This window comes from Ictalurus punctatus, chromosome 16 (assembly GCF_001660625.3).
Source record: "Ictalurus punctatus breed USDA103 chromosome 16, Coco_2.0, whole genome shotgun sequence".
Lineage (NCBI taxonomy): Eukaryota > Metazoa > Chordata > Actinopteri > Siluriformes > Ictaluridae > Ictalurus > Ictalurus punctatus.
In genome coordinates, this window is record NC_030431.2 from 15,076,518 (window position 1) to 15,104,170 (window position 27,653).

At 38.6% G+C, this 27,653-nt stretch overlaps 3 protein-coding genes across 9 annotated transcripts in view; all 3 read left to right on the top strand.

Annotated features, from left to right (window-relative positions):
- The window catches only part of LOC124625939 (carcinoembryonic antigen-related cell adhesion molecule 1), a 32,896-nt gene that overhangs the window by 3,464 nt on the left and 1,779 nt on the right, over positions 1 to 27,653 (top strand). For 2 of the 7 annotated variants that reach the window (XM_047161133.2, XM_047161134.2), the window contains exons 1-4: positions 26,077 to 26,270; positions 26,479 to 26,802; positions 26,925 to 27,170; positions 27,400 to 27,540. In XM_047161133.2, the coding sequence (XP_047017089.2) occupies positions 26,219 to 26,270; positions 26,479 to 26,802; positions 26,925 to 27,170; positions 27,400 to 27,540 (763 nt within the window). In that variant the 5' untranslated portion in view covers positions 26,077 to 26,218. Of the gene's footprint in view, positions 1 to 10,797; positions 10,994 to 11,198; positions 11,523 to 11,644; positions 11,891 to 12,112; positions 12,245 to 13,112; positions 13,615 to 13,756; positions 14,738 to 26,076; positions 26,271 to 26,478; positions 26,803 to 26,924; positions 27,171 to 27,399; positions 27,541 to 27,653 lie in introns of those variants that run through there. The other 5 variants (XM_053686869.1, XM_053686873.1, XM_053686872.1 and 2 more) reach the window with 4 other exon arrangements.
- LOC108276778 (intraflagellar transport 46 homolog (Chlamydomonas)) lies at positions 7 to 10,704 on the top strand. The gene is made up of 12 exons (XM_017488719.3): positions 7 to 114; positions 528 to 624; positions 701 to 777; positions 2,680 to 2,813; positions 7,726 to 7,800; positions 7,969 to 8,062; positions 8,349 to 8,477; positions 8,714 to 8,832; positions 8,995 to 9,061; positions 9,293 to 9,353; positions 9,451 to 9,536; positions 10,262 to 10,704. Exons 1-12 carry the CDS (start codon positions 91 to 93, stop codon positions 10,352 to 10,354), a joined length of 1,056 nt encoding a protein of 351 aa, XP_017344208.1. The 5' UTR covers positions 7 to 90; the 3' UTR covers positions 10,355 to 10,704.
- LOC108265224 (intraflagellar transport protein 46 homolog) lies at positions 15,350 to 25,981 on the top strand. The gene is made up of 12 exons (XM_053686867.1): positions 15,350 to 15,456; positions 15,870 to 15,966; positions 16,043 to 16,119; positions 18,028 to 18,161; positions 23,028 to 23,102; positions 23,271 to 23,364; positions 23,603 to 23,731; positions 23,984 to 24,102; positions 24,265 to 24,331; positions 24,573 to 24,633; positions 24,727 to 24,812; positions 25,537 to 25,981. Exons 1-12 carry the CDS (start codon positions 15,433 to 15,435, stop codon positions 25,627 to 25,629), a joined length of 1,056 nt encoding a protein of 351 aa, XP_053542842.1. The 5' UTR covers positions 15,350 to 15,432; the 3' UTR covers positions 25,630 to 25,981.

Below are 27,653 nucleotides of genomic sequence, written 5' to 3' on the forward strand. Positions count from 1 at the left end.
CCGATTCGCCCAAACTACTCCTCAAGCCAAGTCGCGCAGGAAACATCGCGAGATTGGTGTCGCTTGGTAACTGTACATAACACAGCTTACATGGAGAGGTCTGAGCGACAAAAGGTAACTTTACTGCACATTTATATAAGGTTTTATACATTGACTTGATCAACCAAGCTGCTCTACCGCATACGGAGTTCAAATGAATGATTGTTGAATATATTTGAAAGCGTTTTAGCCAACTAACTGAGCTGGGGGGTTTTCTGCACACAACTACGGTAGCTATCAATATTGGCTAACTGTTAGGAGCGGGTTTGGTAGCTGGCTAGGTTAGTAAATTTAACACAGACTTGATCTATGGTGAATTCTACATGAGTTGTAGCAGATATTTACTGAAACGGATATAATGTATTCGTTTGTTAATGTTAGTTCTAGTTAGCTGGCTAGTTTGGCACTAAACTCGTAACGTTAGCGCAGTAAATAAGTAAGGGTCTTATGACTTTTCTTCAATGGGACATTTAAAAACATGTTTTCAGACTCAACTCATCGCCAACCAGCCATACGACGAGACTCTGGATATCAACGACTCAGAAGAGGTGGCCAGTTTGTACACACCTACTCCACGGCAAGCAGGTCACCTGAGGCTCTTAATGCTGTACTATTTAAACTGTTTCTAACACTGCTAGATTACAATATGTTATGATTTCAGTCTTTAGGAACACAAGCCGACAGCAGCTGAATACCATGGCCAAAAGTGGCAGTGATGAGTTTGAAGATGGGACTAAGGTAAATGAGTCTGCTGTAAGCTGCAGGAGAAATTTCAGTATGATACTAATATCAGAGTGTCATCTGATACTGATTCAATACTGACTTTCTTTTAAAGCGCAAATATTATGGTTTTGAAACGTGCCTAATTTAGTTTTAAAGGTCTCATACAATAGATTTACATGCATTCAAGGTAAAAAAAACACTTTAGTGTGCTCATAATTGAAACTGCAGCATTACCCTTTCCCCAGTGTTTAAAACGACTCGTTAAATGATCCCTTCTATGAAGGATTCATTTTAAACTCCTCCTCTCAGAGAGCATACTCTGCTCTGATTGCTCAGATGTCCCAGTCTGTTGTGATTGGTCTAAGCAGTAGAAGATGGATGGATGAATGATGTAAATTGGGACGAAGAATGCGTCTCGTTATCCATGACAGTCAGTGCGTTTACATGGACAACAATAATCCACTCTTAACCCGATTAAGACGATACTTTGATTGAGAAACTACCATGTAAACAGCAATTTTTAATTACCTTAATCTGATTAAGTTCATACTTGAAGTAAGCACTAATCGAATTAAGACATGTGGAGTACTCCTATTTTAGTCGCATTATCGACATGTATTACAGACATGTAAACACCTTAATCACATTATTAACGTCGTGTGAGAGTTTTCAGCGCATTTTGCGATAGGACACGTACACACACGGCAGTGCTCAACATTTTACAGCGAACAAGAGAGTACAGCTGCGTCCCAAAACGCATATTTGCCTACTATAGTCCTGTAATGGGGAAAAATCCATGTATCTCGGCTACTATATAGATGGTAAGTACGCGGTTTGGGCGCAGCCCACAGCTTCAAGCAGTCGTATGTTTGCACGTACAGCATGACAAATAATTAACTGCACTTAAAGTGTTCATAAAAAATTAAATAAAAATACCCAAAACTGTATACGGTGCCATAACGCAGATGAACTTTATGTTGATAAGTGAAATTCTGGAGTGACGTCGGACGGCGTGGCGTGGTGATGTAATGACGTGTGCCGTTAATCTAATTATGTTCTATAACATGTAAAACGGGAACATGAAAGGAGTATTCTAAAAGCGACTTATGTAAACACCTTAATCACATTATTATCTTACTCAGAGTAAGGTCAATAATTAGATTAATGCTGTCCATGTAAACATAGTCACTGTTAAGTATCCGGCTCTCAGCCTCTCACTGAACAGAGCAGACGTAGAGAGAGGTGAGAGTGCAGCAGGAAAGCAAGACCTCATGCTTGCAGAACAGTACTGATAACATTTGGAAAGTTGCTAAGGTTTGTCCTAAAAGTCGCTAGATTTGTTGCTAGGCACTTTTTTTTGCAAAGAAAAGTTGCTAATGGGGTCTGAAAAGTCGCTAAGTTGGCAACACTTTTCTGCACTGACAGCTAGATAGAAGGCAGGCTAAGCTCCGCCTCTCCACAGCAAAAAGAAAATGCAGAGGGAGAGAGAACGTGGGGTACTTTATTTATGCACATTCTATTTGAAAAGCAATAAAATACACAGAGTACCCAAATGATATCCTGTCTGTATTTTTTTCTTGAAAACAATTCGAACCCCCCTTCCAATCTCTCTGTGCCCCCCTGGTTGAGAACCACTGCTCTATAACACACTACATGAATGGTAATATTTGAAAAACCATAATAGGTGCACTTAAATACCCAAACTCTCTACAAGCCTTGCGAAAATGAGTTTCTTATGTGTCGTGCGTTCTCGCGCTTGACCTGTCGGTTAACACTGCACACATTCATGGCATACAATGTTTACGACTAGTATCGTCCTTGGTACAAAGACTCATTATCGGATTGTACCTATATTATAAGCATTCAGTGTGAATGGATAAAATTAACTTGATTTGAATACATGCTGAAATTTTACAGCAAAGAAAGAAACTTCCACGTGAAGCAAGTGAAAATAATGATGAAGAGGAAGAGGAGGATGATGAGGACGAGGACGATTCTGATGAAACGGAGTCGGATGAAGATGACGGGGAGCCAGGTTCAGCTCCAGAAGGGTGAGAACAGATAATGAAACACCATAACCCAGTAACCCCTTGCCTGCCAGCAGTCGAGTTAACTATACTCTAATTTTTTGCTTGAAGGCTTAACAATGCACTAGTTTTGGGCTCTGGGTTACTGATCAAAAGGTTGGGGGTTCAAGCCCCGGCGCTGCCAAGCTGCCACTGTTGGGCTCTTGAGCGAGGCCCTTAACCCTCGCCGCTCCAGGGGCGCTGTAACATCCTCTGACCGCTCTGAATGTTCTGACCGCAACATCCTGACATACTGGGGTATGCAAAGCAATGAATTTCTCTGTGCTGTAATATATATTTGACCAATAAATAATGTGTGACTCATTATCATTGTGGAGTAATGCTGGCCGATATGACAAAAAATATCATATCACGCTACAAGAGGCAAGACAAGTTTATTTATATAGCACATTTCATACACAATGGTAATTCAAAGTGCTTTACATAAAAATGGTAAAGAAAATATGAAACAATAGAAGAGCAAGAAATAAAAAGTAAGAAATAAGAATTATAAAAATGCATTAAAATGAGCAGGAGTTAAAAAAAGATTAAAACAAATGTAAAATTTACAGAGCTAAAATGATATAGGTCAATCAGTAGAGTGCAGCATAATGTTCAGTCAGTAAATGTGAGGCTAAATAGATGTGTTTTTAGTCTGGTTTTATATATGGCTAGAGTTTGAGCACATCTTACTTCTTCTGGAAGCTGGTTCCAGCCACGGGTGGCATAATAGCTAAAAGCTGTCTCACCTTGTTTTCAGTGAACCCTTGGTATTTCTATCTGACCTGATCCTAATGATCCGAGAGGCCTGCTCGGTTTATATTCAGTATGCATATCTGTAATGTATTAGGTCCTAAGCCATGTAGTGATTTATAAACCAGTAATAGTTCTTTAAAATCAATTCTGAATGTAATTGGATGCCAGTGTAAAGACCTGAGGACTGGAGTAATATGCACAGATTTTTTAGTTTGGGTGAGAATTCTGGCAGCAGCATTCTGAATGAGCTGCAACTGTCTCTGATGGTCTTTTTGGGAAGACCGGTGAAAAGTTCATTGCAGTAATCCACCCTGCTGGTACTGAATGCATGAATAAGTTTCTCTAAGTGTTGACTGGAAATTAAACACCTACATCTTGCTATATTTTTGAGCTGATGGTAGGCTGAGGAGGGTGCACGGTGATTAGCACGTTCGCCTCACACCTCCAGGGTCGGAGGTTCAATTCCCACCATGGCCCTGTGTGTGTGGAGTTTGCATGTTCTCTCTGTGCTGCGGGGTTTTCCTCCGGGTACTCTGGTTTCCTCTCCCAGTCCAAAGATATGCATGGTAGGCTGATTGGTGTGTCCGTAGTGTATGAATGGGTTTATGAATGTGTATGTGATTGTGTACCCTGTGATGGATTGGCACCCTGTCCAGGGTGTACCCCGCCATGTGCCCGATGCTCCCTGGGATAGGCTCCAGGTTTCCCCGTGACCCTGAAAAGGGTAAAGCGGTATGGAATATTTATGGATGGATGATAGGCTAATTTGATTATTGCTTTCAGTTGACTACTGAAACTTAGATCAGACTCCAAAATGACACCAAGATTCCTGACTTGATTTTTTGTCTTTAGACCCCTGGAGTCAAGGTTCAACTTGAGACTTTCATCTGTTTCCAAATACAATGACTTCTGTTTTGTCTTTGTTTAACTGAAGGAAGTTTTGGCACATCCATCTGTTAATATTATCCAGGCACTGGCACTGGGAGTCTATGGGGTACTAATCGTTAGGCGACAGGGCTAAGTAGATCTGAGTGTTGTCTGCATAGCTATGGTATGCAATTTGGTTTCTCTTTATAATTTAGCCTAGTGGGAGCATGTACAGGTTGAATAGCAGTGGTCCAAGGTTTGAGCCTTGTGGGACTCCATACGTTATGGATGTCCACTCAGATTCATAGCTGCATATGTTCACATAGAAACCCCTCCTTTCTAGATATGACCTGAACCAGCCAAGGACTGTTCAAGAGAGCCCTACCCAGTGTTCCAGTCTGTCTAGGAGTATATTTTGGTCGACAGTGTCAAAAGCAGCACTGAGATCCAATAATACCAGCCTGGTTATTTTGCCTGAATCAGTATTTAACCAAATATCATTAATTATCTTTATGAATGCCGTCTGTGTGCTGTGATGCTGCCGGAAACCAGAGTGGAAATTGTTCAAATAGCTATTTGAGGATAGAAATCGGTTCAGCTGATTGAAAACAACTCTTTCAACGATCTTGCCTATGAAAGGAAGATTTGATATTGGTCTATAGTTGTTTAAAACCATGTTATGCAGATGACTCTTTTTCAGAAGGGGCTCAAATCAGGTTTATTGTCAAAATTTACAGGCTTTCAGCTGTTTGCACACAATTGCTGTTTTCAGGGATGTGGAGTGGAGGAATTTACTATGTTTAAGAGATCTTTTTCTAAACACTTAAAAACGTTTTTGAAAAAACATGTAGGGCATGTGTCGAGACAGCAGGTTGATGATTTAACAACAGTTTTGACTTCAATTTCCTCAAAAGTAGACATATTAACATAGTCGTGAAGTTGTCAGGTGGGTGCTGTCTAATTTCACTGCAACATGAAGATGAGCTAATCGCCATTCTAATAAGTCATAAGGGTTTTTTTGCTTGAAAAAAATAGCAAACTTGTTGCATTTGCAATCAGAGAGCATTTCACAGGGAATCTGGCGGGTTTGTTAATTTCTGTACTGTAGCAAAAATAGTATGTGTGTTGTTGATGTTGCTGTTTATAATTTTTGAGAAGTTGGTTTGTCTAGCCGCTAGACTGGAGTGCCTTCTTCCGCATTGAAAGTATAAAGGGTGTCTTTATAGATGTTATAATGTAGTTCAAGGGTTCAGCTTTCCTGCATTTTCTTTTCATGCATTGTATAGTACTGCAGTTGTGTTTCTCCAAGGTGCCCTAAGCTTACCAGTCATCTTCCCGACCTTTATAGGAGCAATGTCATCAATAGTATTTTAAACTTTTGAGTTAAAATGATCAAAGAGAACATCAAGAGTGTCTGCAGATATACTTGATGTCATAGATATAGCCTTCAAAAATTGCACACAAGTACCTCTTTTTGTCTGTGACAAATCTAGTTTCTGTGACAGGAGTCACATATAAATCTATATATCAAAGGAAACACAAAAACTATCAGATAGAGGCGCATCCTTAATAACAATAGATAAGATGTTTAGACTCTTACTATTGTGCAGATCCAGAGTGTGGCCCCGATTGTGTGTGGGCCCATTCACGTGCTGAGTTAGATCAAAAGTGTCTAAAACAGATATGAGCTCTTTGGCAAGTGTTGTTTCCATAATTATCTTTATGGATATTTAAATTCCCTGCAATAATTAAACAGTCAAATTCAGGTGAAGTTGCTGATAAAAGTTCTGTAAAATCACCAATAAATGTGGAAGCGTATTTTGGCGGCCTATAAATAATTACGAATAAAATCCGAGGAGCACCTTTTATTAAAATACTAAGATACTCAAATCAGGTTTATTGTCAAAATTTACAGGCTTTCAGCTGTTTGCAATGAACAAATCATACAAAAGCGATTGGAATAGTTCAATCATAATCATTTCTACAGTTTCAAAATTATTCAACCCCTTCATAGCAAGCATCTTTTTTACTTAATAGAGCTCCCTTTTGCTGTTATTACCCGCTGCAAAGTAAAATCTTAGAAATGGCCTCCAGTTCAGTTATATTCTTGGGTTTGCTTGCTTCTTCAAATCCCACCAGAGATTTTCTATGGGGTTCAAGTCAGGTGACAGTGATGGCCCGGTAGAATCTTCCAGGACTTCTTCTGCAAAAAAGCCTTGGTGGAATTGGAGGTATGCTTGGGATCATTGGCCCTGTTGGAAGGTCCAATGACGCCCAAGCTTCAGCTTCCTCACAGACGGCATGACTTTTTCTCCTAGAATTTCCTGATACTTCAATGAATCCATCTTGCCTTCCACATGCTGCAGGTTTCCAGTGCCAGAGGATGCAAAGCAGCCCCAGAGCATCACCGAGCCACCACCATGCTTGACTGTATACAGAGTGTTATATCTTCATTCTTCTTTCTCCAGACATGCCGCTGATCCATCGTGATGAAAAGTTCCAGTTTTTTTTCATCGCTCCACAGAACAGAATCCCAAAACTTCTGTGGCTTATTTATATGATTTTGAGCGACTTTTCATGTGCTTTTGGGTCAGTAGTGGTGTACGTCTTGGAGTTCTGGCATGGAAGCCATCTGCGTTTAGTACATGCCTTACTGTGCTCACTGAAACCTCAGTGCCTGATGCAACCAAGTCTTGCTGCAGGTCTTTTGCAGTCACTCGAGGGTTTTTCACAACCTGTCTTCTCAGAAATCTGGTTGAAGACGTTGAACGCTTCCTTTTTCTGCCCCGTCCAGGTATTTCATACATTTTCTACCCCTAGCCAGTTCGGGTATTTCATGTGTTCCTTGCTCAAGCACACCTGGTGCAATTAATGAAGCCCTTTATTGTGAGACAGTACCTGTTTTGCATATCTGTGCTGTTGTGAGGGATTCTTTTCAGGGGGTTGAATAATTTTGAAACTGGAGAAATCATTATAAGTTGAATTTGGAGAAACCACTTGAAGCATTCATTGTATTGAATTATTTCAATTGCTTTTGTTTTATTTGTTCATTGCAAACAGCTGAAAGTCTGTAAATTTTGACAATAAGCTTGATTTGCAATGGAGATTGAATAATTTTGATTGCTGTATTCTGTGTTCAGACCCTTTATTCAGCACTTTGTAGAACCAATTAAAGCCTGAAATCTTTATTGCATGTACTGATCTCTGTGTGTATGTGTGTGTGTGTGTGTGTGTGTGGGGGGGGGGGGGGGGGGGGGGTGCTGTCTGCCTACAGGGCATATGATCCCGCAGATTATGACCACCTTCGTGTCACGTCAGATATCAAAGAACTTTTCCAGTACATAACACGGTAAGTGTGAGAATCTTTCTACACATTCCCACACAAACCACAGACATTCTCACTTCTGACTTATATCTTGAAATGTTGGAACATTACTTACTTATTTAAATACATGTTCAAACATTTTCCTATAATCTAATATGAAGATTAATAAATATAAATGGCTCTCCCTTTCAGATACACACCACAGACCATTGAATTGGACCATAAGCTGAAGCCCTTTATTCCTGACTTCATTCCAGCCGTAGGCGACATTGATGCTTTCCTCAAAGTGAGTGAAGTAATAATAATAATAATAATAATAATAATAATAATGTTTTTCCAACCTTATTTCTAAAATCATGAAAACACTCAGAATCTCGGCATTAAACACTATATATGTTTGTGCACCAATGTATGTGTATAATATATATATATATATATATATATATATATATATATATATATATATATATATATATATATATATATATATATATATATATTTTTTTTTTTACATTGTGGATTACAGGAGGTGTATGTGGATTGCTGTTAAGAGTTTTTATTTATGTTGTGAGGTTCCTCGGCCGGATGGGAAGGCGGACGGTCTGGGCCTGCTTGTGTTGGATGAACCATGTGCTAAGCAATCTGACCCCACTGTGCTCTCCCTGTGGCTTTCAGAGAACAGTAAACAACACAACGTTGCTGTAAGCACACACACACACACACACACACACACACACACACACACACACACACACACACACACACAAACAAACAATTAATCCCTTATGTCTGAAATGCAGTGCAGAAATTAATTTCAAGCTGATTTATATATACAGAAACATTGCTTAAAGGAGCTAGTTTGTGTTGTAACATGTCCATTGATAAGTCTTCATGCTTTCCACTCAGCTAAAAGACACAGTAAAAATTTATTTCATAGGAAGTGAAAGTGAAGAGTATTGAGAACCCACAGAAGAACCCAAAAGCTGTAGATAACTGGATAGAGAGCATCAGTGAACTACATCGCTCCAAACCACCAGCTACTGTACACTACACCAGGTACAAACACTAGCATACAATACTGGATACACATGCTTAAAGACACACTGCACCAAAACAAACTGTTTCAGCTGGCGCAGCTGTTCTACATGGACTGATTTTTAACTGTAGCTCAAGAAAGAAAATGGTGTTTTAAATTACTTTCGCCGTGTTTTTCCTCAGACCCATGCCAGACATCGATACACTGATGCAGGAGTGGCCACCTGAGTTTGAGGAGCTTTTGGGAAAGGTTGGTTTTGAAACAAATTAATTCTATCTATGTTGTTTATGTGAAAGTTATAGTTCAATAAAATGTGTGTGTGTGGAGGGGGGGATGAGATTCAAGACTGTCTGCTTAGTCAGCTAGGCCTCTTACTTTTTTCAAACAAGTTTATTAAGTGTATGGCCTGATATTTTCTCTCTCTCTCTCTCTCTCTTTCTCTCTCTCTCTTTCTCTGTCTCTCTCTCTCCCCCTCTCCAGGTGAACCTCCCCACAGCAGATATTAACTGTGACCTTGCAGAGTACATTGACATAATTTGTGGTTAGTTAAACTGTTATTGTTTGTTTGTTTGTTTGTTTGTTTGTTTGTATTTAAGGATCTGCATTACAATTGAATTTTAATGGATGAATTTCTATAGGTATCTTGGACATTCCAGTGTACAAGAACCGAATCCAGTCTCTCCACGTCCTGTTCACACTCTATTCTGAATTCAAAAACTCACAGGTTTGTTTTATTCTCTGCTCTTTCTGTGCTCCTCTCTGAAATGTCAGATTTCTCTGTCCCCACAGTGTGCTGCCTAAACAGCATCTGAAACAATAGATGTATACAAAGTGTCTGACCTTTTATGTCTGGTTTATTCCGCAGTGACAAATCTGTTATTACCATGGTTTGCAACTGTGTCGCTACAGTTTACCGTAGGTTGTGGTATAACACCTTTGTTTTGTCTACAGGATTTTACTTACATCGCCTTTACTACACATTTGAACAATAAAAAAAAGAACTAACTAAAAGAACTAACTGCTATTTATTTAATACTGGATTTTCATGTATTGGAGTGTCCCACTACCAATAGCATTGATCAAATAATCTATCACCTTTTCTGCAGCTTTCCGCCTTACTTCAGGTTCATTTTAGTGTTTTAAAACTGCTCCTGAAAGTAATTTATAGCTACCTAAACTCCGACTGCAATCACAAAACAGTCCTCAGTACAATTATGTATTATCATTCTACATATGCTGGAGCTTAACTATTTATAAAGACGTTCCTACAACAAGTAGCATTGCAACCTAGCCTTCAGAACTAAAAGCTGTTGAGAAAGCTTCTGCTTTCTTGTGAAATTGCACACACTTCCATGTCATAGGAAACTTTTATGTACATGTGTGATATGCCAAAATAATTTAATCATAGCTCATACGTCACTGAGTATTTTTCAATCTTGTTGTCTTTAGCACTTTAAGAACTTGGCAGAGGGTCGCAAGTCCAACATGTCATCCACTCAACATATTGCTACTGCAGACGCTGAAACATTCATTTTAGAGTGATCTTTCTCTCTGTCTCTCTCGCTCTTTTGCTCTCTCTTTCTCTGTATCTCTTCTTGTCTCTCTCTCTCTCTCTCTCTCTCTCTCTCTCTCTCTCTCTCTCGCTGACGCGCACACACACACACACACACGTGAACCCACAGAGACCATCCGAAAGTGCTGTTAAGTCTCTGAAGCCACTCCACCCCCACTCCTCCCATTACAAGTGGCAGCAGCATCAATTTCATTTCTCTGCAGTCTGTAATTTTTTATTAAGAAAATGTCTGTATATTTGACCTTTTTACCAAATGCATGTATAGCTAGAACTATTTCTTTATGCTGTGGTATTTCCAAATAAAGAGTTTTCCCCCTCAGATGCAGTCATGCACTGTTGTTGTTTCTTACTTCATTATCAGATTTGTCCGTTTGTAACCACGTGGTGCTGACACCAGCTCACTTTTGCAGTGACTACACTTATAAGTGTCAGTACATAGTGTGCTACTCTAGTGAGTAGTACTGATACTAGAACGTTAATTCCTAGTATAGTACTTGGTGTTTAGCGGTAAAATGCATTTAGAAAGATAGGAAGGCAAATTAAGATTATATTTACAATGCCAGGACGTGACTTTTTCATTGTCATGCTTCTTCTTTGGACATTTGTTGGTAAGACTTTGGTTTATTTTATTTATTTATTTTCAAATTTCTACATCACATACAAATATCAGTAAATGATCATATCTGTCACATTTAACCTTTAAGAAAACTTATTTATATACAAAGTTAAAAGAGCACATGCTGCTAGCATTTATAATAGTATATTATCATTTTTAATCTTGAAAACACGGGTATATCTGACATTATTTTGCAGGCAGGGGGGTTGATGGTGAGAGAGTAACAGGAGTGTTACACGGGCGAGTGGAGCTTCGAGGACGCTATGGATACGGTCCAGATCTGGACACAGTGGAATGGGTTAAATATCCAGATAAAAATTCAACAAGGAAATTGTTATATCTGTTTAATAAGTCAAACAATACTACATGGCTAGCGGTCCCCCAAAATATAAATTTTAATTTACAGAATATGAGTCTTATTTTGTTTAATTTGACAACAGAAGATGAAGGCATTTATGAGGAGAAAACCACATTTAAAAATAAGACCGTTAAACATTTTAATGTGACGTTATCTTTGCTGTGTGAGTACCATATTTCACCTGTACTTCTTTTACTGCATATGATTAAGATTCTTGGCAGCTGGCTTGTCTATTATAAAGATACTTTTGTATTTTGATTATGTCTTCTGGTCCAACTTCTCCAGTTGCATCAAACATCACTGTGTCTCCTTCTCCTGGCTCTCTGACCCTGAAGTGTGAGATCAATGGGGAGTTTAAGCTGCTGCGATGGTTCAGAAATGGCCTTCCACTGCTAGATGACCAGAGATTCTCCCTCACTGACAACAACAAGACCATGCAGGTGTCCAACCTGACCAGTTCAGACTGTGGCACATATACCTGTCAAGTTTCAAATGAAAACGGAAAATCAGAGGCGCAAATCGACATCAGCGGTGAGATATTTGTGCATTTGTTATAAACTGCTAAAGATGAATTCAGTCCTGATGATGATGATGATGATTATGATGATGATGATGATGATTATTATTATACAAAGTACACCATTAGGTCATACCTAATAAAATAGTTTGAATAGAAAACTCGTGCTGTATAAACATAATGACCATATTTTGACTTTGTTTCTTTGCTTCTTTTTACATTCTTTTTTACTCTAGGTACAATGAGTAGCTTTTGTCAGAACAGCACATTTCTTGCTCTTATTGAACCCGTACTGTTCCGTGCTGGATTCTCACTCCTCGGTCTGCTGGTTTTGTGCATCATTTTAATTTTAATCTGCAAATATTATGGTAAATATGGCAGTCAGTACAGGAACCTTAACCGAACACATTTCTTTTCACTGCAAATTCTAGATAGCTTGCTTCTAAAATCTCCTGGTCAGGTATAATGACATTACAATGACATTAAATTAGAATCAGGTCAATGAGAGTAAATCTCATTTAATGCTGTCAAATCATTGTTATCATATCACGTAACTGATTCTGATTCGTGGATGATAGAAATTCACATTAACATGTAAGTTTAACCCTTAGAATGAATGGAATGAATGAATAGAGTGAATCATCTACCTGACATCTACCTGTTCTTTCTTGCTAAAGATCTAAAAAGATAAACAGAAGCCTTAATTCTGATTTTTAAATAGATACATAGGCTGAAATAAAATTCACACAGTTCCTGCTAAAGATGAATTCAGTCCTGGTGTAATAAACTATTAAAATCAAAACATATTCTAAGTCACTAGGTTTTAGGCAATATCTTTTAGGGACCATTTCATCTGATCATTTTATGTTATTATTATTATTATTATTATTATTATTATTATTATTATTATTAGTAGTAGTAGTAGTAGTAGTAGTTGTTGTTGTTGTTGTTGTTGTTGTTGTTGTTGTAATAGCTTAATATAGGCTTTGTCTGCTCATTTTGTTTCTGGAAAACCAAGTATTCTCATACCATTAGCTCATACCTGATAAAATGGTTTGAATAGAAAACCCGTGCTGTATAAACATAATGACTTTTAATAATGACATAATAGCTTTTGTCCAAACAGCACTGGTGGTAAATTTCCTGCTCTTATTGAACCCGTACACAGTGTTGTGATAATTACCATGTTTTTTTTTTACTTTGTTCATTTATTTATTTTTATAATTTTGTTTCTAGGTACAGTTCCTGACTTTTGTGAAGATTCTCACTCATCAGTCTCTGTCACGTATCAAGAAACTCTGGACTCCACTTCCCATCAGCCACTGCACTGCACTACATGTCACATGACCACCTGCACCTGATTCACGTTTTGGTTAATGAGTACTCATGGGTATATATAGTCCTGGTCTGCACTATGTGCTTGTCTTTCGTTGTCTTAGACTCCTGTTGTTCATGTCTCGATGTTTGTCTCTTGCCACGGTGTGTTTTGTCAAGTTGTCATAGTGTCTTTGTTTTATAGTACGTTTGGTTTAATAAATGTCTTCATCTACATCTGCATCTGCGTCTGCATCTGCTTCTGGCTCAACCATCCAAACCGTGATAGTCTCCTTGTTTTGTGTTTAATCTACATTTGCAAATATTATGGTAAATAAGAGTCATTATAGGAAGATAGAATATGAACATTGAATAAAGTGAATAATAATAATAATAATAATAATAATAATAATAATAATAATAATTTAAAAAAGTGATCTCATTTTCTTTAGCTGAAACCTAGATGTACATTCTCTTGCTCGCTAAAATTAGATCTGTGAATATGCTCGGTGTCTACATTCCATCAGTAACCTCTGACTGATGCATGTATTGTGCATGTTCTTCAGGAAGAAGTTGCTACTCCGACTGTGGACCCTTTGTAAATTGTCTATCAAGACTTCATAAAGCCAAAAAATTCCTATCAGTCTGAAGACTTCCGCTACTCACCTCCTCAGATGTTCCAGAAAACATGCAGCCCTCAGAAACCACATGAGTGCCAAAGCTACAGGTGTAAAACATGACCAAATAGTAGACTGATGCATGTGTTGCTTTGTACTGTGTATAGAGTTGAGCTCAGTTCTATCTAACCCCGGCATGTTCCTGTATGCGTTTTATTTGCAGTGTATAGTGATTAATACATGTTTGATATGTAGTCTGTGAATTTGCTGATGCTCATAATTACAAACTGCCATTCAGCAGCCCCTGTTTGCACTCAACTTAATGAATACATGTTCAAATTTCTGGCATTAAATAAAAAGAAGTCTCCAAGAACTCCACAATTTCATCACAGGATCTGCTAGTAAGTCTTGCAACTGTTGGTGTCAAAGTGCATGCTTCTACAATCAGAAATAGATTGCACAAATGTGACCTGGGAGGCGTGCTAGGAAAAATGGATGGTACATGCAAGAAAACCCTCAAACATCTTGCAACTGAAACAATATTGCATGGAAGAGTGATCAAAAACTCCAGCAAGCGATGTCAGAGACTGGTGGACAATTATGCAAAATGCCTACAAGAGGTTATTTCTGCTTAAGGGTGCAATACTAGCTTCTGAGGCCAAGGGTGCACTTACTTTTTCCACAGAAGTATATCACATCTATTGATATTTTTCTAAATCTAATTTTCCTTGTGGATTTGTTCAAGTGTAAAAATGTTTTACGCACACCCACACACACACACACACACACACACACACACACACACACACACACACACACACACACACACAATCTAAAACAATTAGAATATCGTGGAAAAGTTTTTTTTATAATTTACTTCAAAAAGTGGAACTTTTATATATTCTAGATTCATTACACATAAAGTGACATTTTAAAGCCTTTTTTTTTGTTTTAATCTTGATGATTACGGTTTACAGGTCATGGAAATGAAAAATTCAATAACTATATATATTTATATATGCATCTGTCTAAATAAAAGCCTGTACTTTTGTACCAAGTAGTATAGTTTGAATAGTATTCTTTGAAGAGATTCCTTTGGGTGAACGGTGGGAGTCGGCTCACGTATCTGAAGAGCCGTAGTAGATGCTTTCATGTTTTTGTTTTTTTTTTTTAAAGCAAATTTGGGTATTATTTTCTGTTTAACGGTTAAAATGGAGTATTTAGAGACAGTTCCAGTGAGATATATCCTATGTAGTGGATTGGAGAGGTGCAAAAAAGGAGTCTCTTAATCAAATCCCATTTGAAATGTAAGCACAGGCACAATATATAATAAATATATAATAAACCCAACGATGGGTTGGGTTTCTTGGATTTCTTTGAATAGATTCTGTAAGAAAGACAATACAAAGTGTAATATACTGTTAATCAGAATGTAGAGTACGATTGTATTGATGAATTTAAGTGACAGATGCATGACTTCGGTCAACATTGATGGAAAACCAGCATCTGGGAGTCGAAAAAATCGGTGAGCCGAGCCGATTCGCCCAAACTACTCCTCAAGCCAAGTCGCGCAGGAAACATCGCGAGATTGGTGTCGCTTGGTAACTGTACATAACACAGCTTACATGGAGAGGTCTGAGCGACAAAAGGTAACTTTACTGCACATTTATATAAGGTTTTATACATTGACTTGATCAACCAAGCTGCTCTACCGCATACGGAGTTCAAATGAATGATTGTTGAATATATTTGAAAGCGTTTTAGCCAACTAACTGAGCTGGGAGGTTTTCTGCACACAACTACGGTAGCTATCAATATTGGCTAACTGTTAGGAGCGGGTTTGGTAGCTGGCTAGGTTAGTAAATTTAACACAGACTTGATCTATGGTGAATTCTACATGAGTTGTAGCAGATATTTACTGAAACGGATATAATGTATTCGTTTGTTAATGTTAGTTCTAGTTAGCTGGCTAGTTTGGCACTAAACTCGTAACGTTAGCGCAGTAAATAAGTAAGGGTCTTATGACTTTTCTTCAATGGGACATTTAAAAACATGTTTTCAGACTCAACTCATCGCCAACCAGCCATACGACGAGACTCTGGATATCAACGACTCAGAAGAGGTGGCCAGTTTGTACACACCTACTCCACGGCAAGCAGGTCACCTGAGGCTCTTAATGCTGTACTATTTAAACTGTTTCTAACACTGCTAGATTACAATATGTTATGATTTCAGTCTTTAGGAACACAAGCCGACAGCAGCTGAATACCATGGCCAAAAGTGGCAGTGATGAGTTTGAAGATGGGACTAAGGTAAATGAGTCTGCTGTAAGCTGCAGGACAAATTTCAGTATGATACTAATATCAGAGTGAGTGTCATCTGATACTGATTCAATACTGACTTTCTTTTAAAGCGCACCTATTATGGTTTTGAAACGTGCCTAATTTTGTTTTAAAGGTCTCATACAATTGATTTACATGCGTTCAAGGTCAAAAAACACTTTAGTGTGCTCATAATTGAAACTGCAGCATTACCCTTTTCCCCAGTGTTTAAAACGACTCGTTAAATGATCCCTTCTATAAAGGATTTATTTTAAACTCCTCCTCTCAGAGAGCATACTCTGCTCTGATTGCTCAGATGTCCCAGTCTGTTGTGATTGGTCTAAGCGGTAGAAGATGGATGGATGAATGATGTAAATTGGGACGAAGAATGCGTCTCGTTATCCGTGACAGTCAGTGCGTTTACATGGACAACAATAATCCACTCTTAACCCGATTAAGACGATACTTTGATTGAGAAACTACCATGTAAACAGCAATTTTTAATTACCTTAATCTGATTAAGTTCATACTCGAAGTAAGCACTAATTGAATTAAGACATGTGGAGTACTCCTGTTTTAGTCGCATTATCGACATGTATTACAGACATGTAAACACCTTAATCACATTATTAACGTCGTGTGAGAGTTTTCAGCGCATTTTGCGATAGGACACGTACACACACGGCAGTGCTCAACATTTTACGGCGAACAAGAGAGTACGGCTGCGTCCCAAAACGCATACTTGCCTACTATTGGCCTGTAATAGGGAAAAATCCATGTATCTCGGCTACTATATAGATGGTAAGTACGCGGTTTGGGACGCAGCCCACAGCTTCAAGCAGTCGTCTGTTTGCACGTACAGCATGACAAATAATTAACTGCACTTAAAGTGTTCATAAAAAATTAAATAAAAATACCCAAAACTGTATACGGTGCCATAACGCAGATGAACTTTATGTTGATAAGTGAAATTCTGGAGTGACGTCGGACGGCGTGGCGTGGTGATGTAATGACGTGTGCCGTTAATCTAATTATGTTCTATAACATGTAAAACGGGAACATGAAAGGAGTATTCTAAAAGCGACTTATGTAAACACCTTAATCACATTATTATCTTACTCAGAGTAAGGTCAATAATTAGATTATTGCTGTCCATGTAAACATAGTCACTGTTAAATATCCGGCTCTCAGCCTCTCACTGAACAGAGCAGACGTAGAGAGAGGTGAGAGTGCAGCAGGAAAGCAAGACCTCATGCTTGCAGAACAGTACTGATAACATTTGGAAAGTTGCTAAGGTTTGTCCTAAAAGTCGCTAGATTTGTTGCTAGGCACTTTTTTTTTTGCAAAGAAAAGTTGCTAACGGGGTCTGAAAAGTCGCTAAGTTGGCAACACTTTTCTGCACTGACAGCTAGATAGAAGGCAGGCTAAGCTCCGCCTCTCCACAGCAAAAAGAAAATGCAGAGGGAGAGAGAACGTGGGGTTCTTTATTTATGCACATTCTATTTGAAAAGCAATAAAATACACAGAGTACCCAAATGATGTCCTGTCTGTATTTTTTCTTGAAAACAATTCGCACCCCCCTTCCAATCTCTCTGTGCCCCCCTGGTTGAGAACCACTGCTCTATAACACACTACATGAATGGTAATATTTGAAAAACCATAATAGGTGCACTTAAATACCCAAACTCTCTACAAGCCTTGCGAAAATGAGTTTCTTATGTGTCGTGCGTTCTCGTGCTTGACCTGTCGGTTAACACTGCACACATTCATGGCATACAATGTTTACGACTAGTATCGTCCTTGGTACAAAGACTCATTATCGGATTGTACCTATATTATAAGCATTCAGTGTGAATGGATAAAATTAACTTGCTTTGAATACATGCTGAAATTTTACAGCAAAAAAAGAAACTTCCACGTGAAGCAAGTGAAAATAATGATGAAGAGGAAGAGGAGGATGATGAGGACGAGGACGATTCTGATGAAACGGAGTCGGATGAAGATGACGGGGAGCCAGGTTCAGCTCCAGAAGGGTGAGAACAGATAATGAAACACCATAACCCAGTAACCCCTTGCCTGCCAGCAGTCGAGTTATCTATACTCTAATTTTTTGCTTGAAGGCTTAACAATGCAATAGTTTTGGGCTCTGGGTTACTGATCAGAAGGTTGGGGGTTCAAGCCCCGGCGCTGCCAAGCTGCCACTGTTGGGCTCTTGAGCGAGGCCCTTAACCCTCGCCGCTCCAGGGGCGCTGTAACATCCTCTGACCGCTCTGAATGTTCTGACCGCAACATCCTGACATACTGGGGTATGCAAAGCAACGAATTTCTCTGTGCTGTAATATATATTTGACCAATAAATAATGTGTGACTCATTATCATTGTGGAGTAATGCTGGGCGATATGACAAAAAATATCATATCACGCTACAAGAGGCAAGGCAAGTTTATTTATATAGCACATTTCATACACAATGGTAATTCAAAGTGCTTTACATAAAAATGGTAAAGAAAATATGAAACAATAGAAGAGCAAGAAATAAAAAGTAAGAAATAAGAATTATAAAAATGCATTAAAATGAGCAGGAGTTAAAAAAAGATTAAAACAAATGTAAAATTTACAGAGCTAAAATGATATAGGTCAATTAGTAGAGTGCAGCATAATGTTCAGTCAGTAAATGTGAGGCTGAATAGATGTGTTTTTAGTCTGGTTTTATATGTGGCTAGAGTTTGAGCATATCTTACTTCTTCTGGAAGCTGGATCCAGCCACGGGTGGCATAATAGCTAAAAGCTGTCTCACCTTGTTTTCAGTGAACCCTTGGTATTTCTATCTGACCTGATCCTAATGATCTGAGAGGCCTGCTCGGTTTATATTCAGTATGCATATCTGTAATGTATTAGGTCCTAAGCCATGTAATGATTTATAAACCAGTAATAGCTCTTTAAAATCAATTCTGAATGTAATTGGATGCCAGTGTAAAGACCTGAGGACTGGAGTAATATGCACAGATTTTTTAGTTTGGGTGAGAATTCTGGCAGCAGCATTCTGAATGAGCTGCAACTGTCTCTAATGGTCTTTTTGGGAAGACCGGTGAAAAGTTCATTGCAGTAATCCACCCTGCTGGTACTGAATGCATGAATAAGTTTCTCTAAGTGTTGACTGGAAATTAAACACCTACATCTTGCTATATTTTTGAGCTGATGGTAGGCTGAGGAGGGTGCACGGTGATTAGCACGTTCGCCTCACACCTCCAGGGTCGGAGGTTCAATTCCCACCATGGCCCTGTGTGTGTGGAGTTTGAATGTTCTCTCTGTGCTGCGGGGTTTTCCTCCGGGTACTCTGGTTTCCTCTCCCAGTCCAAAGATATGCATGGTAGGCTGATTGGTGTGTCCGTAGTGTATGAATGGGTTTATGAATGTGTATGTGATTGTGTACCCTGTGATGGATTGGCACCCTGTCCAGGGTGTACCCCGCCATGTGCCCGATGCTCCCTGGGATAGGCTCCAGGTTTCCCCGTGACCCTGAAAAGGGTAAAGCGGTATGGAATATTTATGTATGGATGATAGGCTAATTTGATTATTGCTTTCAGTTGACTACTGAAACTTAGATCAGACTCCAAAATGACACCAAGATTCCTGACTTGATTTTTTGTCTTTAGACCCCTGGAGTCAAGGTTCAACTTGAGACTTTCATCTGTTTCCAAATACAATGACTTCTGTTTTGTCTTTGTTTAACTGAAGGAAGTTTTGGCACATCCATCTGTTAATATTATCCAGGCACTGGCACTGGGAGTCTATGGGGTACTAATCATTAGGCGACAGGGCTAAGTAGATCTGAGTGTTGTCTGCATAGCTATGGTATGCAATTTGGTTTCTCTTTATAATTTAGCCTAGTGGGAGCATGTACAGGTTGAACAGCAGTGGTCCAAGGTTTGAGCCTTGTGGGACTCCATACGTTATGGATGTCCACTCAGATTCATAGCTGCATATGTTCACATAGAAACCCCTCCTTTCCAGTGTTCCAGTCTGTCTAGGAGTATATTGTGGTCGACAGTGTCAAAAGCAGCACTGAGATCCAATAATACCAGCCTGGTTATTTTGCCTGAATCAGTATTTAACCAAATATCATTAATTATCTTTATGAATGCCGTCTGTGTGCTGTGATGCTGCCGGAAACCAGAGTGGAAATTGTCCAAATAGCTATTTGAGGATAGAAATCGGTTCAGCTGATTGAAAACAACTCTTTCAACGATCTTGCCTATGAAAGGAAGATTTGATATTGGTCTATAGTTGTTTAAAACCATGTTATGCAGATGACTCTTTTTCAGAAGGGGCTCAAATCAGGTTTATTGTCAAAATTTACAGGCTTTCAGCTGTTTGCACACAATTGCTGTTTTCAGGGATGTGGAGTGGAGGAATTTACTATGTTTAAGAGATCTTTTTCTAAACACTTAAAAACGTTTTTGAAAAAGCATGTAGGGCATGTGTCGAGACAGCAGGTTGATGATTTAACAACAGTTTTGACTTCAATTTCCTCAAAAGTAGACATATTAACATAGTCGTGAAGTTGTCAGGTGGGTGCTGTCTAATTTCACTGCAACATGAAGATGAGCTGATCGCCATTCTAATAAGTCATAAGGGTTTTTTTGCTTGAAAAAAATAGCAAACTTGTTGCATTTGCAATCAGAGAGCATTTCACAGGGAATCTGGCGGGTTTGTTAATTTCTGTACTGTAGCAAAAATAGTATGTGTGTTGTTGATGTTGCTGTTTATAATTTTTGAGAAGTTGGTTTGTCTGGCCGCTAGACTGGAGTGCCTTCTTCCGCATTGAAAGTATAAAGGGTGTCTTTATAGATGTTATAATGTAGTTCAAGGGTTCAGCTTTCCTGCATTTTCTTTTCATGCATTGTATAGTACTGCAGTTGTGTTTCTCCAAGGTGCCCTAAGCTTACCAGTCATCTTCCCGACCTTTATAGGAGCAATGTCATCAATAGTATTTTAAACTTTTGAGTTAAAATGATCAAAGAGAACATCAAGAGTGTCTGCAGATATACTTGATGTCATAGATATAGCCTTCAAAAATTGCACACAAGTACCTCTTTTTGTCTGTGACAAATCTAGTTTCTGTGACAGGAGTCACATATAAATCTATATATCAAAGGAAACACAAAAACTATCAGATAGAGGCGCATCCTTAATAACAATAGATAAGATGTTTAGACTCTTACTATTGTGCAGATCCAGAGTGTGGCCCCGATTGTGTGTGGGCCCATTCACGTGCTGAGTTAGATCAAAAGTGTCTAAAACAGATATGAGCTCTTTGGCAGGTGTTGTTTCCATAATTATCTTTATGGATATTTAAATTCCCTGCAATAATTAAACAGTCAAATTCAGGTGAAGTTGCTGATAAAAGTTCTGTAAAATCACCAATAAATGTGGAAGCGTATTTTGGCGGCCTATAAATAATTACGAATAAAATCCGAGGAGCACCTTTTATTAAAATACTAAGATACTCAAATCAGGTTTATTGTCAAAATTTACAGGCTTTCAGCTGTTTGCAATGAACAAATCATACAAAAGCGATTGAAATAGTTCAATCATAATCATTTCTACAGTTTCAAAATTATTCAACCCCTTCATAGCAAGCATCTTTATTACTTAATAGAGCTCCCTTTTGCTGTTATTACCCGCTGCAAAGTAAAATCTTAGAAATGGCCTCCAGTTCAGTTATATTCTTGGGTTTGCTTGCTTCTTCAAATCCCACCAGAGATTTTCTATGGGGTTCAAGTCAGGTGACAGTGATGGCCCGGTAGAATCTTCCAGGACTTCTTCTGCAAAAAAGCCTCGGTGGAATTGGAGGTATGCTTGGGATCATTGTCCTGTTGGAAGGTCCAATGATGCCCAAGCTTCAGCTTCCTCACAGACGGCATGACTTTTTCTCCTAGAATTTCCTGATACTTCAATGAATCCATCTTGCCTTCCACATGCTGCAGGTTTCCAGTGCCAGAGGATGCAAAGCAGCCCCAGAGCATCACCGAGCCACCACCATGCTTGACTGTATACAGAGTGTTATATCTTCATTCTTCTTTCTCCAGACATGCCGCTGATCCATCGTGATGAAAAGTTCCAGTTTTGTTTCATCGCTCCACAGAACAGAATCCCAAAACTTCTGTGGCTTATTTATATGATTTTGAGCGACTTTTCATGTGCTTTTTGGTCAGTAGTGGTGTACGTCTTGGAGTTCTGGCATGGAAGCCATCTGCGTTTAGTACATGCCTTACTGTGGTCACTGAAACCTCAGTGCCTGATGCAACCAAGTCTTGCTGCAGGTCTTTTGCAGTCACTCGAGGGTTTTTCACAACCTGTCTTCTCAGAAATCTGGTTGAAGACGTTGATCGCTTCCTTTTTCTGCCCCGTCCAGGTATTTCATACATTTTCTACCCCTAGCCAGTTCGGGTATTTCATGTGTTCCTTGCTCAAGCACACCTGGTGCAATTAATGAAGCCCTTTATTGTGAGACAGTACCTGTTTTGCATGTCTGTGCTGTTGTGAGGGATTCTTTTCAGGGGGTTGAATAATTTTGAAACTGGAGAAATCATTATAAGTTGAATTTGGAGAAACCACTTGAAACATTCATTGTATTGAATTATTTCAGTTGCTTTTGTTTTATTTGTTCATTGCAAACAGCTGAAAGTCTGTAAATTTTGACAATAAGCTTGATTTGCAATGGAGATAATAATTTTGATTGCTGTATTCTGTGTTCAGACACTTTATTCAGCACTTTGTAGAACCAATTATAGCCTGAAATCTTTATTGCATGTACTGATCTCTGTGTGTATGTGTATGTGTGTGTGTGTGTGTGTGTGTGTGGGGGGGGGGGGGGGGGTGCTGTTTGCCTACAGGGCATATGATCCCGCAGATTATGACCACCTTCGTGTCACGTCAGATATCAAAGAACTTTTCCAGTACATAACACGGTAAGTGTGAGAATCTTTCTACACATTCCCACACAAACCACAGACATTCTCACTTCTGACTTATATCTTGAAATGTTGGAACATTACTTACTTATTTAAATACATGTTCAAACATTTTCCTATAATCTAATATGAAGATTAATAAATATAAATGGCTCTCCCTTTCAGATACACACCACAGACCATTGAATTGGACCATAAGCTGAAGCCCTTTATTCCTGACTTCATTCCAGCCGTAGGCGACATTGATGCTTTCCTCAAAGTGAGTGAAGTAATAATAATAATAATAATAATAATAATAATTATAATAATAATAATGTTTTTCCAACCTTATTTCTAAAATCATGAAAACACTCAGAATCTCGGCATTAAACACTATATATGTTTGTGCACAAATGTATGTGTATTATATATATATATATATATATATTTTTTTTTACATTGTGGATTACAGGAGGTGTATGTGGATTGCTGTTAAGAGTTTTTATTAATGTTGTGAGGTTCCTCGGCCGGATGGGAAGGCGGACGGTCTGGGCCTGCTTGTGTTGGATGAACCATGTGCTAAGCAATCTGACCCCACTGTGCTCTCCCTGTGGCTTTCAGAGAACAGTAAACAACACAACGTTGCTGTAAGCACACACACACACACACACACACACACACACACACACACACACACACACACACACACACACACACACACACACACAAACAAACAATTAATCCCTTATGTCTGAAATGCAGTGCAGAAATTAATTTCAAGCTGATTTATGTATACAGAAACATTGCTTAAAGGAGCTAGTTTGTGTTGTAACATGTCCATTGATAAGTCTTCATGCTTTCCACTCAGCTAAAAGACACAGTAAAAATTTATTTCATAGGAAGTGAAAGTGAAGAGTATTGAGAACCCACAGAAGAACCCAAAAGCTGTAGATAACTGGATAGAGAGCATCAGTGAACTACATCGCTCCAAACCACCAGCTACTGTACACTACACCAGGTACAAACACTAGCATACAATACTGGATACACATGCTTAAAGACACACTGCACCAAAACAAACTGTTTCAGCTGGCACAGCTGTTCTACATGGACTGATTTTTAACTGTAGCTCAAGAAAGAAAATGGTGTTTTAAATTACGTTTGCCGTGTTTTTCCTCAGACCCATGCCAGACATCGATACACTGATGCAGGAGTGGCCACCTGAGTTTGAGGAGCTTTTGGGCAAGGTTGGTTTTGAAACAAATTAATTCTATCTATGTTGTTTATGTGAAAGTTATAGTTCAATAAAATGTGTGTGTGTGGAGGGGGGGATGAGATTCAAGACTGTCTGCTTAGTCAGCTAGGCCTCTTACTTTTTTCAAACAAGTTTATTAAGTGTATGGCCTGATATTTTTTCTCTCTCTCTCTCTTTCTCTCTCTCTCTTTCTCTCTCTCTCTGTCTCTGTCTCTCTCTCTCCCCCTCTCCAGGTGAACCTCCCCACAGCAGATATTAACTGTGACCTTGCAGAGTACATTGACATAATTTGTGGTTAGTTAAACTGTTATTGTTTGTTTGTTTGTTTGTTTGTTTCTATTTAAGGATCTGCATTACAATTGAATTTTAATGGATGAATTTCTATAGGTATCTTGGACATTCCAGTGTACAAGAACCGAATCCAGTCTCTCCACGTCCTGTTCACACTCTATTCTGAATTCAAAAACTCACAGGTTTGTTTTATTCTCTGCTCTTTCTGTGCTCCTCTCTGAAATGTCAGATTTCTCTGTCCCCACAGTGTGCTGCCTAAACAGCATCTGAAACAATAGATGTATACAAAGTGTCTGACCTTTTATGTCTGGTTTATTCCGCAGTGACAAATCTGTTATTACCATGGTTTGCAAATGTGTCGCTACAGTTTACCGTAGGTTGTGGTATAACACCTTTGTTTTGTCTACAGGATTTTACTTACATCGCCTTTACTACACATTTGAACAATAAAAAAAGAACTAACTAAAAGAACTAACTGCTATTTATTTAATACTGGATTTTCATGTATTGGAGTGTCCCACTACCAATAGCATTGATCAAATAATCTATCACCTTTTCTGCAGCTTTCCGCCTTACTTCAGGTTCATTTTAGTGTTTTAAAACTGCTCCTGAAAGTAATTTATAGCTACCTAAAGTCCGACTGCAATCACAAAACAGTCCTCAGTACAATTATGTATTATCATTCTACATATGCTGGAGCTTAACTATTTATAAAGACGTTCCTACAACAAGTAGCATTGCAACATAGCCTTCAGAACTAAAAGCTGTTGAGAAAGCTTCTGCTTTCTTGTGAAATTGCACACACTTCCATGTCATAGGAAACTTTTATGTATATGTGTGATATGCCAAAATAATTTCATCATAGCTCATACGTCACTGAGTATTTTTCAATCTTGTTGTCTTTAGCACTTTAAGAACTTGGCAGAGGGTCGCAAGTCCAACATGTCATCCACTCAACATATTGCTACTGCAGACGCTGAAACATTCATTTTAGAGTGATCTTTCTCTCTGTCTCTCTCACTCTTTTGCTCTCTCTTTCTCTGTATCTCTTCTTGTCTCTCTCTCTCTCTCTCTCTCTCTCTCTCTCTCTGTCTCTCTCTCTGACGCACACACACACACACACACACACGTGAACCCACAGAGACCATCCGAAAGTGCTGTTAAGTCTCTGAAGCCACTCCACCCCCACTCCTCCCATTACAAGTGGCAGCAGCATCAATTTCATTTCTCTGCAGTCTGTAATTTTTTATTAAGAAAATGTCTGTATATTTGACCTTTTTACCAAATGCATGTATAGCTAGAACTATTTCTTTATGCTGTGGTATTTCCAAATAAAGAGTTTTCCCCCTCAGATGCAGTCATGCACTGTTGTTGTTTCTTACTTCATTATCAGATTTGTCCGTTTGTAACCACGTGGTGCTGACACCAGCTCACTTTCGCAATGACTACACTTATAAGTGTCAGTACATAGTGTGCTACTCTAGTGAGTAGTACTGATACTAGAACGTTAATTCCTAGTATAGTACTTGGTGTTTAGCGGTAAAATGCATTTAGAAAGATAGGAAGGCAAATTAAGATTATATTTACAATGCCAGGAGGTGACTTTTTCATTGTCATGCTTCTTCTTTGGACATTTGTTGGTAAGACTTTGGTTTATTTTATTTATTTATTTTCAAATTTCTACATCACATACAAATATCAGTAAATGATCATATCTGTCACATTTAACCTTTAAGAAAACTTATTTATATACAAAGTTAAAAGATTAGCACATGCTGCTAGCATTTATAATAGTATATTATCATTTTTAATCTTGAAAACACGGGTATATCTGACATTATTTTGCAGGCTGGGGGGTTGATGGTGAGAGAGTAACAGGAGTGTTACACGGGCGAGTGGAGCTTCGAGGACGCTATGGATACAGTCCAGATCTGGACGCAGTGGAATGGGTTAAATATCCAGATAAAAATTCAACAAGGAAATTGTTATATCTGTTTAATAAGTCAAACAATACTACATGGCTAGCGGTCCCCCAAAATATAAATTTTAATTTACAGAATATGAGTCTTATTTTGTTTAATTTGACAACAGAAGATGAAGGCATTTATGAGGAGAAAACCACATTTAAAAATAAGACCGTTAAACATTTTAATGTGACGTTATCTTTGCTGTGTGAGTACCATATTTCACCTGTACTTCTTTTACTGCATATGATTAAGATTCTTGGCAGCTGGCTTGTCTATTATAAAGATACTTTTGTATTTTGATTATGTCTTCTGGTCCAACTTCTCCAGTTGCATCAAACATCACTGTGTCTCCTTCTAATGGCTCTCTGACCCTGAAGTGTGAGATCAATGGGGAGTTTAAGCTGCTGCGATGGTTCAGAAATGGCCTTCCACTGCTAGATGACCAGAGATTCTCCCTCACTGACAACAACAAGACCATGCAGGTGTCCAACCTGACCAGTTCAGACTGTGGCACATATACCTGTCAAGTTTCAAATGAAAACGGAAAATCAGAGGCGCAAATCAACATCAGCGGTGAGATATTTGTGCATTTGTTATAAACTGCTAAAGATGAATTCAGTCCTGATGATGATGATGATGATGATGATTATGATGATGATGATGATGATTATTATTATACAAAGTACACCATTAGGTCATACCTAATAAAATAGTCTGAATAGAAAACTCGTGCTGTATAAACATAATGACCATATTTTGACTTTGTTTCTTTGCTTCTTTTTTACATTCTTTTTTACTCTAGGTACAATGAGTAGCTTTTGTCCGAACAGCACTGGTGGTAAATTTCTTGCTCTTATTGAACCCGTACTGTTCTCTGCTGGATTCTCACTCATCGGTCTGCTGGTTTTGTGCATCATTTTAATTTTAATCTGCAAATATTATGGTAAATATGGCAGTCAGTACAGGAACCTTAACCAAACACATTTCTTTTCACTGCGAATTCTAGATAGCTTGCTTCTAAAATCTCCTGGTCAGGTATAATGACATTACAATGAC